Here is a 14304-nt window from a genome sequence, read left to right as displayed (position 1 = left end):
AGACCCATTCCGGCACCCTGCTGGAGGGGGAATCCCTCTCCGGTGGCCATCTTCATCATCCCGGTGCTCTCCATGACGAGGAGGGAGTAGTTCTCCCTCGAGACTGAGGGTATGTACCAGTAGCTATGTGTTTGATCTCTCTCTCTCTCTCTCTCTCTCTCTCTCTCTCTCGTGTTCTTGAGGTGGCACGATCTTGATGTATCGCGAGCTTTGCTATTATAGTTGGATCTTATGATGTTTCTCCCCCTCTACTCTCTTGTAATGGATTGAGTTTTCCCTTTGAAGTTATATTATCGGGTTGAGTCTTTAAGGATTTGAGAACACTTGATGTATGTCTTGCCGTGCGTATCTGTGGTGACAATGGGATACCACGTGATTCACTTGATGTATGTTTTGGCGATCAACTTGCGGGTTCCTCCCATGAACCTATGCATAGGGGTTGGCACACGTTTTCGTCGTGATTCTCCGATAGAAACTTTGGGGCACTCTTTGAGGTTCTATGTGTTGGTTGAATAGATGAATCTAAGATTGTGTGATGCATATCGTATAATCATACCCACGGATACTTGAGGTGACATTGGAGTATCTAGGTGACATTAGGGTTTTGGATGATTTGTGTCTTAAGGTGTTATTCTAGTACGAACTCTAGGGTTGTTTGTGACACTTATAGGAATAGCCCAACGGATTGATTGGAAAAAATAACTTTGAGGTGGTTTCATACCCTACCATAATCTCTTCGTTCATTCTCCACTATTAGTGACTTTGGAGTGACTCTTTGTTGCATGTTAAGGGATAGTTATATGATCCAATTATTATATTATTGTTGAGGTAACTTGCACTAGTGAAAGTATGAACTCTAGGCCTTGTTTCAACGCATTGCAATACCGTTTACGCTCACTTTTATCATTAGGTACCTTGCTGTTTTTATATTTTCAGATTACAAAAACCTTTATCTACCATCCATATACCACTTGTATCACCATCTCTTCGCCGAACTAGTGCACCTATACAATTTACCATTGTATTGGGTGTGTTGGGGACACAAGAGACTCTTTGTTATTTGGTTGCAGGGTTGCTTGACAGAGACCATCTTCATCCTATGCCTCCCACGGATTGATAAACCTTAGGTCATCCACTTGAGGGAAATTTGTTGATGTCCTACAAACCTCTGCACTTGGAGGCCCAACAACGTCTACAACAAGAAGGTTGTGTAGTAGACATCACAGCCTGCTCCGGCTCTAGGGTCAGAGCGGTTACAGGAGCGATCTCCTGGATGCGGCCCGATGACAGATTTAGGTCATGGTCATCGGGGTGACCGGGAGCGGCGACCACGGTATTTAATCCGGCGAAGATCAAGTCTCCACAGATGTCCACCAGGTAGTTCAAACTCCCGAATCTGACCTGATGGCCAGGGGTGTAGCTTTCGATCTGCTCCAAATGGCCAAACGAGTTGGCCCGCAGTGCGAAGCCGCCGAACACGAAGATCTTCCCGGGGATCATTATCGACGATTGAAGGGGCCATCAAACCTTTCAGCGACAGCACAGAGGAACTCTTAATGAAAGCACCAATGTCGGTGTCAAAACCGGCGGATCTCGGATAGGGGGTCCCAAACAGTGCGTCTAAGGTTGATGGTAACATGAGACATGGGGCACGATGTTTACCCAGGTTCGGGCCCTCTCTACAGAGGTAATACCCTACGTCCTGCTTGATTGATATTGATGAGTATGAGTATTACAAGAGTTGATCTACCACGAGATCGTAATGGCTAAACCCTAAAAGTCTAGCATGTATGACTACGGTATTGAGTATATCCTTTTCGGACTACACCCTCCGGTTTATATAGACACCGGGGGGGTCTAGAGTTACATAGAGTCGGTTACATAAGATGGAATCTTCATAGTTGTTTGCCAAGCTTGCCTTCCACGCCAAGGAGAGTCCCATACGGACACAAGTTCAGTCTTCGTTCTTCATATCTTCACAGCCCATCAGTCCGGCCCATAGATAACAGGTCGGGCGCCCGAGGACCCCTTAGTCCAGGACTCCCTCACATGCCGATTATGGGAAAAAGCTGAACACAAATTGTCCTCTTTGCTTTGCACGATGAACCAAGAGAGTAAGTTGATTTTGTTGAATTCTTTGATAACCTCCCTCATGATCTACCCCATGCCCACCCTTAAATTTCCATTGAAATTGATAGAGCACCTGGACAAAATCAGAAGATGAATGTGCGTTATATCGACTAGAGGGGGGTGAATAGGTGATTTGTACAAATTCGTCGCTGAGGAAATTTAGGGTGAGGAATTTCCTAAGCAAAAAACTACTTAGCAGCAGAATAAGTACTCAGATGCAAGCATAACAGAGTAGTAGCACAATCATCATGATGAAATGAAAACAAGCACATAGTACAAGTAGCGTAAACACATGATAATCAGGCTGAAGACAAAGTGACTGAAGAATTAGGATTGAGAAAATTGACAAAGTCTTCAGTCAAAGTCTTCAAATAGTAACGATCAAGTACTTCTATACAGAAAAGAGGAAATGAAAGGGTTGAGGAAATAGAACCAGTAGCTTGGCAAAGACAGTGATTTGGTAGACCAGTTCCAACTGCTGTGACAGTCGTACGTCTGGTTGGAGCCGCTAGGTATTTAAACCCGAGGACACACAATCCTCACCGTATTCTCCTTGAGCTAAGTTCACACAGACCTCACGCCAATCACTCGTTGTAAGTCTTCAGGTGACTTCCAAACCTTCACAAACTCGGTCACTCGGCGATCCACAATTTCCTCTTGGATTCTCTAGACCATGACGCCTAACCGTCTGGAGGATGCACAGTCCTCAAAGATAACAAGCGTCGGTTCCACATAGGAACAATCTCTTTAGTGATGCTCAATCACTTTGGGTTTGTAGGTGTTTGGGTTTGGGTTTTCCTCACTTGATGATTTTCGCTCAAAGTCCTCGGAGGATGGGATGCTCTTAATGACAAGTGTCAGTTTCTCGCGGAGCAGTCAACCAGCTAGTGGTTGTAGGGGACGGCTATTTATAGCCTAGGGAACAACCCGACATGATAAGACATAAATACCCTTCAATGATACGACCGTTAGGTGGGTAGATATTTTAGGACAACTAGTGCATAGCACAACAACGGTCGGAAATTTGACTATCAAATTCCTCAGGGCTATCATGTTCCTCACTTGTAGGCAATCTACACTGGCGAATTCCTAACTCCTCAGTAAGAACAAATTCCCCAGAGACCAAAAGATCTTCATCTCTGTCACTAAAAAAATTGACTGAACTATATGAGATTTCCAATGGCTTCACTCAAAAGGATTGGTAGGTGTAGGATTTTGAGATGAGCGTCACTTGAAAACTTTTCCTTAGTTTTACCTCGACCCCCTTTAACAGTACGATGTTTCCTATGACTCAAGAAAGAGAAAATGAAACTATGAAAACAAAAGTCTTCACGCTTCATATTCCTCGCATGAATATCAAGTCTTCATGGTCACACCAATTTCTTCACTTTCAAAGTCTTCAAGAAAACCAAAGACTTTAGCCGAAGACATTCATTTTTAGGGGTCGACTTTCATCGTAAATATCAAACTCCTCATAGACTTATAGACCTGTGTACACTCACGAACTCATTAGTCCCTTAATCTATAAGTCTTCAATACACCAAAATCACTAAGGGGCACTAGATGCACTTACAGAAGAAGATGCCTCTGGCGCAAGAAAACTGAACATGGGGAGACATGTAGTTCTTTGGCGGCTTGGGATTTGGTATGTAGACCCAAAAAAATGCCAGGGGACGTTGCATGGAAAACAAAAAAATCTACGCACACGCAAGATCTTTATCAATGCCAGGGGACGATAGGGGGAGAGCATCTTCATACCCTTGAAGATTGCTAAGCGAAAGTGTTTATCAATGCGGTTGATGTAGTCGTACACCTTCACGATTCGTCCCGATCAAGTACCGAACGTACGGTACCTCCGCGTTCAGCACACGTTTAGCTCGATGACGTCCTCGCCTTCTTGATCCAACAAGAGGGGCGAAGTGGTAGATGAGTTTCGGTAGCACGACGGCGTGGTGACGGTGGTGGTGAAGAACAATCTCCGCAGGGCTTCGACAAGCACAACAGAAACTATGACGGAGGATAAACTAGAGAGGGTGGAGTTGCCGACACATGGCTTGGTGAATCTTGATGTGTTCCGGGTGCTAGCCCTGCCCCTCTATTTATATACTGTGCCCTGGGGTCATTTCTTGGAGAAACAGCCTCCTCAAAGTCGGTTTGGCACACAAGGCAAGAGTCTTTCTCGGACTCCAAGACCAGGCGCCAGGGTCCTTGGCCCCAGACGCCAGGGTCCCTGCCGTCTGGCCCCCTAGCCTCCGCAAAACTCCTTTTGCACCTTCCTAAAGCTTCACGGGCTTTACCCCTTGGCCCAAATAAAGTGTTCTCGTACCCAAACTAAACTTGAAGTTACACATTCAAGAACAATTCTGCCTTAATCAAACAATCTTTCTTTTGTCAAAGATCAATCAATCTTTCTCTATGGCTGTGGGCTTGAAGCGATGTTACTTGAACCATTCAAAATACATAAATTATTTTAAGTTCCCAACTATCATTCAGATATTTATATTACTAGAAGAACACCCGTGCGTTGCAACGGGGCCACATTAACTTTAAAAGTTCAATATTAATATTCTCATATATATCAAGTGACATTGGCGACCTTTTTTACCATCAATTCCTCACACACACTCTCTGCCTCCCTCTTCCTCACTCTCTCCCCCTCTCCCTCTCTCTCTCTCTCTAACACACACACATATCCATCTTATTGGGTACGGGACCATAATCCATCTATTTCACACACACACGCTAGTACATAACAATATGGATTATGTGTATTATATTTGCCACCACAAATGAGGGAATTAATTTCATGTAAATCGGCCAGCCACACCTCCAAGAATACGCGGAGGAGGTGGCCCGGGTCGGCGTCGGCTCCGTCCGGCATGGGCCACGGGCCCGCTTCCAAGCGCGTCTGTGCGTCGTTCACCCACGCCGTGTCCTTCAAGTGCCACTTCCACCGCACCAACTCCCAGGGTCACGGCCATGGCCAGGGCCAGGGAAGCCGCCCTTCTTTGCCCCCTTCACCGGCCGCGGCCAACGCGGTGCCGCGGCACCCAGCCTCGCCGTCCTCGTGCTCCAGCACCGTCGCGACCCAGTGACGCAGGCCAAGCATCGGCCTCGAGAATCAAGAACGCTCGACAACGTAGAGGGAAGGAAAGGTCATATACATGTCATAAGAAAGGGAGTTTATTTACTGCTCCCTCGATGTATTGTTTCCTTTGTTTGGAGATTGATTACCATCCGTGAGTTAAGGTAAGGTTTACGTGATTGAACGATTTTTTGAAAATCAATTATTTGTTTTCTAATTAATGTAATTGAGTGATTTAAGGTAAGGTTAGTTAATTTAGATTTGATCTTTAGAGATTGTTCGTGATTGATTCTACATTACTAAATAACTTGCGCCAGTATGGAAAGTTCTGATCTGTTTAGATTTCTTTCGTTGTGTGAGAGGATGACGCGAAAATAAACCGATGAAGTGAGGGGAGGGGACGAAAAAAATCTACGAAAAAAACCAGCGAAGGTGGGAGGAGGTACCAAAAAAAACCATGGAAGGTGGGAGGAGACTACCAACTGCTTCATTAGGAATAGAAATTATTAGAGATTAGAGATTATTTGTTTCCTGGAAATCTATTATTTGTTTCCTAAAGCAAATTGCATTAATGAGAGAGATTTCGTAGATTTGGCTAAGGTAGGAAAGAATCTATTATTTGTTTGCTAAAGCAAATTGCATTAATGGGAGAGATCCGTTGATTTGGCTAAGGTAGGAAAGAATCTATTATTTGTTTGCTAAAGCAAATTGCATTAATAGAAGAGATCCGTTGATTTAGCTAAGGTAGGAAAGAATCTATTATTTGTTTCCTAAAGAAAATTGCATTAATAAGAGAGATTTGTTGATTTGGCTAAGGTAGGCGGTTTTTGCGGTTCGTGGCGGCTTAGTGTGAGGTGGGACGAGGTACCAAAAAAAACCATGGGAGGTGGGACGAAAAAAACCTGGAAGGTGGGAGTTTTCCTTGGTTAACCTACGAAATTTCGTATATTTTTTTAGGACGAAAAAAACCCGTGGAAGGTGGGACTAAAAAAACCACCTGGAAACGAGACTACCAACTGCTCGAGTAAAGATTATTTTTAGAATGAACGGGCACGGCAACGCGCCTTAACGGTCTAGTATAGAAGAAAAGCGCCCCCGCCCCAAGGATCATCATAGGCCCTGCATGTGTGCTGAAATAACATATGGGGCTGATGAGACTTGATCAAGTGTATGTCTCGCCTTTAACGAGACGAAAGCCAAGCTCGCCTAGAGAACAACAGTTGTTTGGCTTAGTAGTCATGTAGTTTTGTCACATTGACGTCAGACATGTGCTTTTTTATTTCTCTCTCTCTCTATATATATATAAAACTAAATACATATATTATGACAAATAATTTAGTTAATCTTTTTTAAAGTGTTCATCATTCATTAAAGAAATGTTCATGTATGGTAAATAAAAATGTTAGCTGAGCATTTAGAGAATAATGTACCAATTTATAAAAAATTGACATTTCTAAAATTTTCATGCATTTTTTTGTATGTAACATGTTCTAAAAATGTTGCAATGAGAAAATATGTGTAATTAAAGAAATGTTTTGCATCATTCAAAAAACGTAAATTTCATTTTAAAGAATGTTCACACATTTTATTTTTTATATTTAAAAACATTATTTATAGAATTAGAAAAAATATTCAATTTGTTTTAAAAAGGTTTGGTATTTCAATGTGTATTTGAAAAATATTTAACACATATGCAGAAAATTGTTGAACAAACTATTTTGCAAATAGTGAAGATAATTTAGATGTATACGACAGATATATGATGTGTTTGGAAAAAAAGTAGACATTCTTTCCACAATTAGCCCCCCGCCCCGTGGTTCCCATTTTTATTGCAAAAGAGAAACCAGTGAGTACCACAAATTGTTGTCTCTCTCTGGCATGAGAGTTTTGAAACTTATTACAATCATCCACACCCACAATGTCTAATCCAGGATATAAAAAACAAAAGAAAGGCTAGAAAAACTAGTAGAGAAAAAAAAGTATATTTGAAAAAGTGTTAAACATATTGTAAAATGTGTCTAAAAAACGTTCCTAATGTATACATAAAATGTACAATATGTGTAAAAAATAGACTTGTTTTAAAAGAAAGAAGAAAAAGGAAAGCAAAAAAAGGGGGAAAACTGCAGAAAGTAACGACGAAACTGAAAAAAGAAGAACAAGAAAAAGAAAGAGGAAAAAAAGAAAAAACACAAGAGAACCAGAGAAAAAAATAAAACCCAAAGAAAACTGATGCTAAACGATAAAAAAACCCTATAAAACCAGTGGAAAAAACGAGAGCAACTAGTTAACGAGCGCTAATTCGGGAGCCTCGCAACGATCAGCGCCACTTGGCGCGCTCTCAGCCATTCGCCACGTGTCGCACTCTGGACGCTTCCTTCGGATTTTGTTTTTTTATTTTTCCACACGCGTTTTTGGCTTTTTAAACGGTTTTTCCCGGGTTTTTTCGATGTTTTGGTTTTCCCCCGGTCTTTCTTAGTTTTTTGATTAAAAAAATCGAAAAAAAAATTTGCGCGAAAAAACGTGTTTTCTTTTTTTTCCTTTCGCAAAAGTCACGGTTTTTCTTCTGCGAGAGGCACGGTTGTGCTTTATCGAGAGTCATGGCCGTGCCTTTCGGAAACGAAAGCATTTTCTGTTTTTTTTTCTTTTGCGAGAGTCACGGTTTTTCTTCCGCGAGAGGCACGGTTGTGCTTTTGCGAGAGTCACGGCCGTGCCTCTCGGAAAGGGAAAAACAAAACACGTTTTCTGTTTTTTTTTCGTGAGAGTCACGGTTTTGCTTCCGCGAGAGGCATGGTTGTGCTTACGCGAAAGTCACGGCCGTGTCTCTCGGAAAGGGAAAAAAATACGCGTTTTCTTTTTTTTCTTTCCCGAGAGTTACGTTTTTGCTTCCGTGAGAGACACGGTTGTGCTTTCGCGAGAGTCACGGTCGTACCTCTCGAAAACGAAAAAAAACGCGTTTTCTGTTTTTTTTTTCCTTCCACGAGAGTCACGGTTTTGCTTCCACGAGAGGCACGGTTGTGATTTCGCGAGAGGCACGGGCGTGCCTCTTTCGGAATTCGTCCGTTTTTTCGTGAAAAAAAATTCGCCAAAACTTATCAACATGGGATCTAGTTTTGAAGATCTCAACGGGAGGAATCCAATGGTGAAAACGGTTCGAGATTTGGACGCACGGTTTAAGAGATAAAACATTTTGAATAAACGGATCTACGAAAAAAGGAAAACTCTCAGGTTGCGACAAGTGGCGCGTGCGCGTGATCTGGGAAAGTGAAGTGTTCTTTGCAACGAGTACTCCTTAATTAGTGATTTCGGGAAAAAACTCACGCGCAGCAACAATATTGGGCCAATCCAGTAGCACCGCACTGTAGACGAGAGCTAATACACGACACGCAAAGGCGGTACATAGCTGTCACGCGCTTATAACGCCCCGAGCCCAGGGGAAGCGCGGTTCCCCAGCGGGCCTGGGCCGTCGGGCTAGTTTCCTGGTCCCCTCGCCAGTCTCTCTGTTGTGTTCCGTTTCCGATCCCCGAAGGCGAGCGGACTGCCTTGCTCCACCACATCACCGGCGCTCGGCCTTCTCCCCCTCGCAATCGCATCGCGTCGTCCGGATTCTATATTCCTCCGCGGAAACCTCACGCAATCCCAACAGATATCCCCCCTCCCAATCCCGTCCCCTCTCCGCGGCAATCTGTTCCGATCGTAGCCCGTTCTGCGTCTCATCCATCCCGTCTCGGATCCCATCTCCTCACGCCCTCGTAAGCGACTTTCCCCCTCCTCGATTGATTGCAGCAGAGCGACTCCTGGCCGGTGGTGCGTCCGTACTGTATCGACACCGTCGGCAATTCCGGCCATTGGTTTGGTTTCTGAGGTACGAGCATTAGAACCCCAGAGATTCTGGGCGCGCGCCATCTAGATCCGCCACCGTGTATTTTTCGGGGTAGTGTTGGAACTGGAATCTGTTCATGCTGTTAGGCTGGCTGTTGTTAGCTTGGAACCAGGGCTTGCTCGAAAGAAAATCTAGCGCTACTTATAAATTGTAATGAATAAATAACTGTACCGGTGATGGAGCTAGGTTTGTGTTTCGCTGTAAAGTTTCGAGCTTGTTGATAATCCTGAAATTTTGGTTCGGATCCTTTGGATATAAGGAGCTAAATAGTGTTACTTTCCTTGTCATCCTAGTTCTCCGTTGCGGAGAATTGCGATATTGTACATTTTCTTATGCGGCTTAAATAGTTTCCCCTCATACTCGCTTATGTTTTTTACAGGTAACAGGTCCAAGAGAAGTAGAAGCAAAGGTCCACTCAAGATGGTATGCATTACTTCAACTGCCCTTGAAATTTCCTATGCAACTAAGTGCCGTACTGCCATGGATATTATATTAGACAATTAGATTGTATACCTGCAAAAAAAAGGAAAAAAAAAAGAAAAGAGAATTAGGTTGTATATGTGACTATATTTCGTATTTGTATGCTTGGTGCCAAGTTATTTCTGCCTACAAATGCCAAGATAGGGTTCAAGTGTGGCATTTGATAGATGAATCTGGTTATGTTCATACTCTTTGAAGGATTCTTTTGAATATCAGTTGATGAAAGTCATTGCTAGTCTGACCATACTAACAATAAACTGATCCGGAGATAACTTTGGTAAAAAAATAAATTTCACATCGAATTAATTTTAGTACACAGTACTTTCTTGTTGTTCCTTGTTTACACCTCGAGTGAATTAATAGTAAATTAGTAATACACCTACGTGAACTGGGAAGGGGAGCCTTGGCGCGGTGGTAAAGCTGTTCCCCCCTCTGTGAACTGGACTAATTAATCATTGGATCATCCCTTCATGTATGTACGATTTGTCTTTCTTATTGAATAGTTTGCAAAATACTTCACACCTTAACGCAAATGTGCATATCTGCAGGTTAATCTTGATTAACTCTGTTCCTGTGATAGTCATGGCGTTCGTAATTATTGTATTGTGGTCCTTTTTCATTCTTAGCTTAGAACAGCTTTTCTGAACAGATGCCACAGTAGTTAGTTTCTCTCGTATTTGGTGTAGTTCACATATGCTTAGCTAACCCAAATTTTCTCTTATGCAGTTTTACGCGGGATATGGTTACCATGCTAGTAATTTTGAGCAAACGTACCGCTGCTATCCAGCATCTTTTTTTGACAAGGTATTCTACTTGCGGTATCAATTTTATCTGCTAGTACCTAGCAGTGCTAGAATCTGAATTGTATATAACCATCTTTCTGAATTTTTATATTTTCCAGCCACACCTGGAAGGTGGTGACAAAGGTAAGCCTTGGAGCCTCTTCTCTCCTCTTGTTCTTCAGTTTCAATATCACTTAACTCTGATATAGTTCTATGTTTTCCAATGCAGTAATAATGCCGCCATCTGCCCTTGATCGTCTGGGTAAAGCTCAAATCCTCTTCCATTAGACCTTAGGCTGAATGTCGTAGCTTCATATTGTTGACTTTAATCACTCTTGAGAGAATATTATTATGTGCATTTGTAACTGTTTGGTTTTGATTTAACAGCTTCCCTGCACATTGAGTATCCTATGCTATTTGAACTGCACAATGGTGTCACCGACAGGATTTCACACTGTGGTGTATTGGAGTTTGTAGCAGAAGAAGGCATGATCATCATGCCCTACTGGGTATGTGCTATGAGTGAACTTGCTTTACTGCTCTCTTCAGTTGAAAAGTATTCCGACTGAGTTGCTACATAATTTTTCTCTCATATGTATAGATGATGCAAAACATGCTTCTTCAAGAGGGTGACATTGTACGTGTCAAGAATGCTACTCTTCCCAAGGGTACATATGTGAAGCTGCAGCCTCACACGACTGATTTCCTGGACATCTCGAATCCCAAAGCCATGTCAGTAGCTAGACGTTTGCACTAAAACCCATTCATTTTTTTTGCCATTCACCATGTTAATAACTGATAACTTTATGCTAGAGTTGTCTATTAAAGTCGCTTAATTCATTTTGTCATCATTAATATGCTTGTGTAACTTTGCAGCTTGGAGAAAACTCTAAGAAACTTCTCTTGCTTAACCACGGGCGACAGCATCATGGTAGCTTACAACAACAAACAGTATTATATTGATATTGTTGAAGCAAAACCTGCTTCTGCAGTTAGCATTATTGAGACAGACTGTGAGGTGGACTTTGCACCTCCTCTTGATTACAAAGAACCTGAAAAACCACAGCGTCCCATAGTTCCTGCAGGCAAGGCACCTGCTGAAGGTATGTGTTTTACTCTTGTCAAAATCATAGTTGCTGAATGTGATTGCGTTTTACGTTATTGTTGAACAAATTTATTGTTCCTGTCTGGCATACGTTTTATATCTGCAGATAAACCTGGGAATAGTTTGACATCCAAACTAAAACCAGTCCAGTCTATAGAAATACACGCCACACATCCAAACCAAACCAACCCAAATATTTTCATCTAGAATCTAAACCAAACCAAACTATGCATGCTCTCCATTCAACCCAGCCCAAACCATTTCCAAAATTTGGATTGAACCCACAGATTCAAACCGTGGACAAATCCATAACAGGGCACTCCATGAATCTAGTCAAAGCTCGTGACAGCCGACGGGCTCCGGCCAGCAGCAGCGGCTGTTGGATTTGAAGCACTAGTAGCTTGGATCCTCTAGAGAGCAAACACGTACGAGTGCAAAGCTAGCCCAAAGAGACTAGCACACAGACAGGCTGATCGATTTTGTAGCCGCACGTGCACGCCCTTGCCGCGTAGAATACATACATACGTGAACTGTCTTGCAGTGCGTGTGGCCGTGTGGGCAGCAGCAGCAATGTCCGATCGCGTCTTTGAAGTTTGGCTGGAGGTGGAAGCGGTGCGCGGCTCAGACTAATCGCTTGATTTGGTCTCAAACCATGGTTTGCACTTGTTTTGGACTAAGAAATTTGAACCCAACCCAAACCTAAACCGAACTGGTTTCCATCTCAATCCAATAGAGACCAAATCTATATAGAAATCAAATCAAAAGCCAATCCAAAAACTAAGTTTCAGTCCAAACTATTCCCAGGCTTAGCTGCAGATCTATTTAGGCCCTGTTCACAATGGATGTATAGAAAACAAAGGAACAAAAACCTTTACAGGAATAGGATTGGGGTGCTAGTAGAAACCTATGGGAGAGAGAAACAAGGGAAGTAGAAAATCAAGACCGTTTGGTTCACAGGAAAGGAATTAGGAACATGCAAAAGGTTTGGGACCCACCAATCGCAGCACATGACCCAAGCACCCCATGTGGGCCTCTAGTAGTAGCTTTTCCTGTGCCTCGCCTCGGGACTCTGCCAAAAAAAAGAGCTCCCGGCAGATGTTTTATTTCCTGTGAAATCAAAGGTTATGGAAACTTTCCTCTAGCCGTTCATTCCTGCAGACCGAACGCTACTTCCGTAAAATTTTCCTCTGTTTTATTTTCCTTTACATTTCCTCCACAATCCCTTCAAACCGAAGGCAGCCTTACTGGTGTTGCCACCTGGAAATGGAAACAATATTGTACATAAATAAATACATCAGTCACTATGACCAACTCGATGTATTTTATGTTTATTAGTCTGCTTCAAAGTATTGTTGGACATCCTATGCCACTTTTCTATAGGCTGCTGAAGATAGTTGTGATATTTCCCCTTTTGAAACTATGTTGTTTTGGCAATCTTCAGATCAAGAGGCTATCGTTGAAGATGAACCAAAGTTCAAACCATTCACTGGTTCAGGAAAACGGTTGGATGGTAAGGGCCCAAAACAACCAGCACCTGGAGCTTCTTCGGCCACTGCGGCTGCACGTTCTGCGCCTTCAGACTCAAACAAAAGGGCAAATCAGCAAACTGCATCACCTTCAGGAGCCAGCACATCCACGCGCCAGAAAACAGGAAAGCTTGTGTTTGGTTCAAGTGCAAGCAGCAAGAAAGAAGCAGAAGCACAGAAGGTAGTTTCTGCTATTTTAAAAATTGTTCATATGCTCTTTTTCTCTACTGAATTTTTACTTTAGCAAGTTAAACCTTTCAAGTTCAGTGTATACGGAGACAAATTCCGGATGCTGAAATGATTTCAGAATCATTTATGTGCAAAAACTAAAATTTTCATTTAAAGCTAACCAGTTCTGTATGACATTTCTGTAAGAAGACACGATATTTAACATAATCGTAGTTGCTGATTTCTATTCAATTGCTGCCAACAGGAGCCTGCTAAAGGGAGTGAGCCTCCGAAGAAGGAAGAGCCGAAGTTCAACGCGTTCACAGGAAAGAGCTACTCCTTGAAGCGTTAGCTGCTGCTGGTATTTATTGCCAGTGACAACTTCCAAGCAAGATGGTGGTAGCTGTAGTGAACTCTGTATCTCCACTTCGCATTCGTCTGAATCAGCACACCAACCGCGTGTGATAGGAAAATGAAGTGATAAACGGTTTAGCTCGATGGCAATCTATTTGTCAAGTAGCACAATCATTTCTCAACAATTTGCCAGTATGCAGTCTTGGTATTCTGTTCCAGTCTCAGTCTCATCAATTGCTCTCAGACTCTTTGATTCAGAACTGTGACTAGTAGGAAATCAAAGCGATGATGATGTGACATAAACTATGGTCCTCAGTGGCAGGCAGGCAGGCCAGATTCTTGAGATGAGCTTGAGCAATCAATGTTGGGCCCTGTTAAGCCACCGATAGTCTGGTTATCATAAATAAATACCCTGGCAGCGTGCTGATTACTCAACAGAGTGCAGCTGATTAAAGCAGGCCAACAGTATACGCATGTTGTTTGGCGATGAAACGGGTGTCGTCGTTCTGGACTTCTTGTGCTTCGGCGTCAGTAGATTGCGATTGATCCACTGATGAGATGAAGAAAACTATCTTTTGACCTGCGATGACACAAAGTCCATGGCATCAAAATGATATCACTGACTGATTGTGACATGTACTACACGTTTTTCTTCTTGTCTGTCGCTGAATTTGCCGAGTCTTTACTGAAGAAACAAGAGCTCCAATATCTCCAGGACTCCAACTACTTGGCCTAGCTGGGTTGCTCTCGGTATTGAAAGCTCCGGATGGCAAATGAAATGATACTCCGCCGAG

At 42.8% G+C, this 14304-nt stretch overlaps 1 protein-coding gene across 1 annotated transcript; it reads left to right on the top strand.

The window, feature by feature from the left end:
• Positions 1-8737: 8737 nt before the first annotated feature.
• Positions 8738-13728, top strand: LOC123190004 (ubiquitin fusion degradation protein 1 homolog). The gene is made up of 10 exons (XM_044602545.1): positions 8738-9077; positions 9475-9518; positions 10302-10379; positions 10477-10501; positions 10587-10619; positions 10745-10866; positions 10959-11089; positions 11234-11460; positions 12904-13169; positions 13422-13728. Exons 2-10 carry the CDS (start codon positions 9516-9518, stop codon positions 13506-13508), a joined length of 972 nt encoding a protein of 323 aa, XP_044458480.1. The 5' UTR covers positions 8738-9077; positions 9475-9515; the 3' UTR covers positions 13509-13728.
• The last annotated feature ends 576 nt before the right edge of the window (positions 13729-14304 follow it).

This window comes from Triticum aestivum, chromosome 2A, assembly GCF_018294505.1.
Source record: "Triticum aestivum cultivar Chinese Spring chromosome 2A, IWGSC CS RefSeq v2.1, whole genome shotgun sequence".
Lineage (NCBI taxonomy): Eukaryota > Viridiplantae > Streptophyta > Magnoliopsida > Poales > Poaceae > Triticum > Triticum aestivum.
This window is presented reverse-complemented; position numbering and strand designations above follow the sequence as displayed.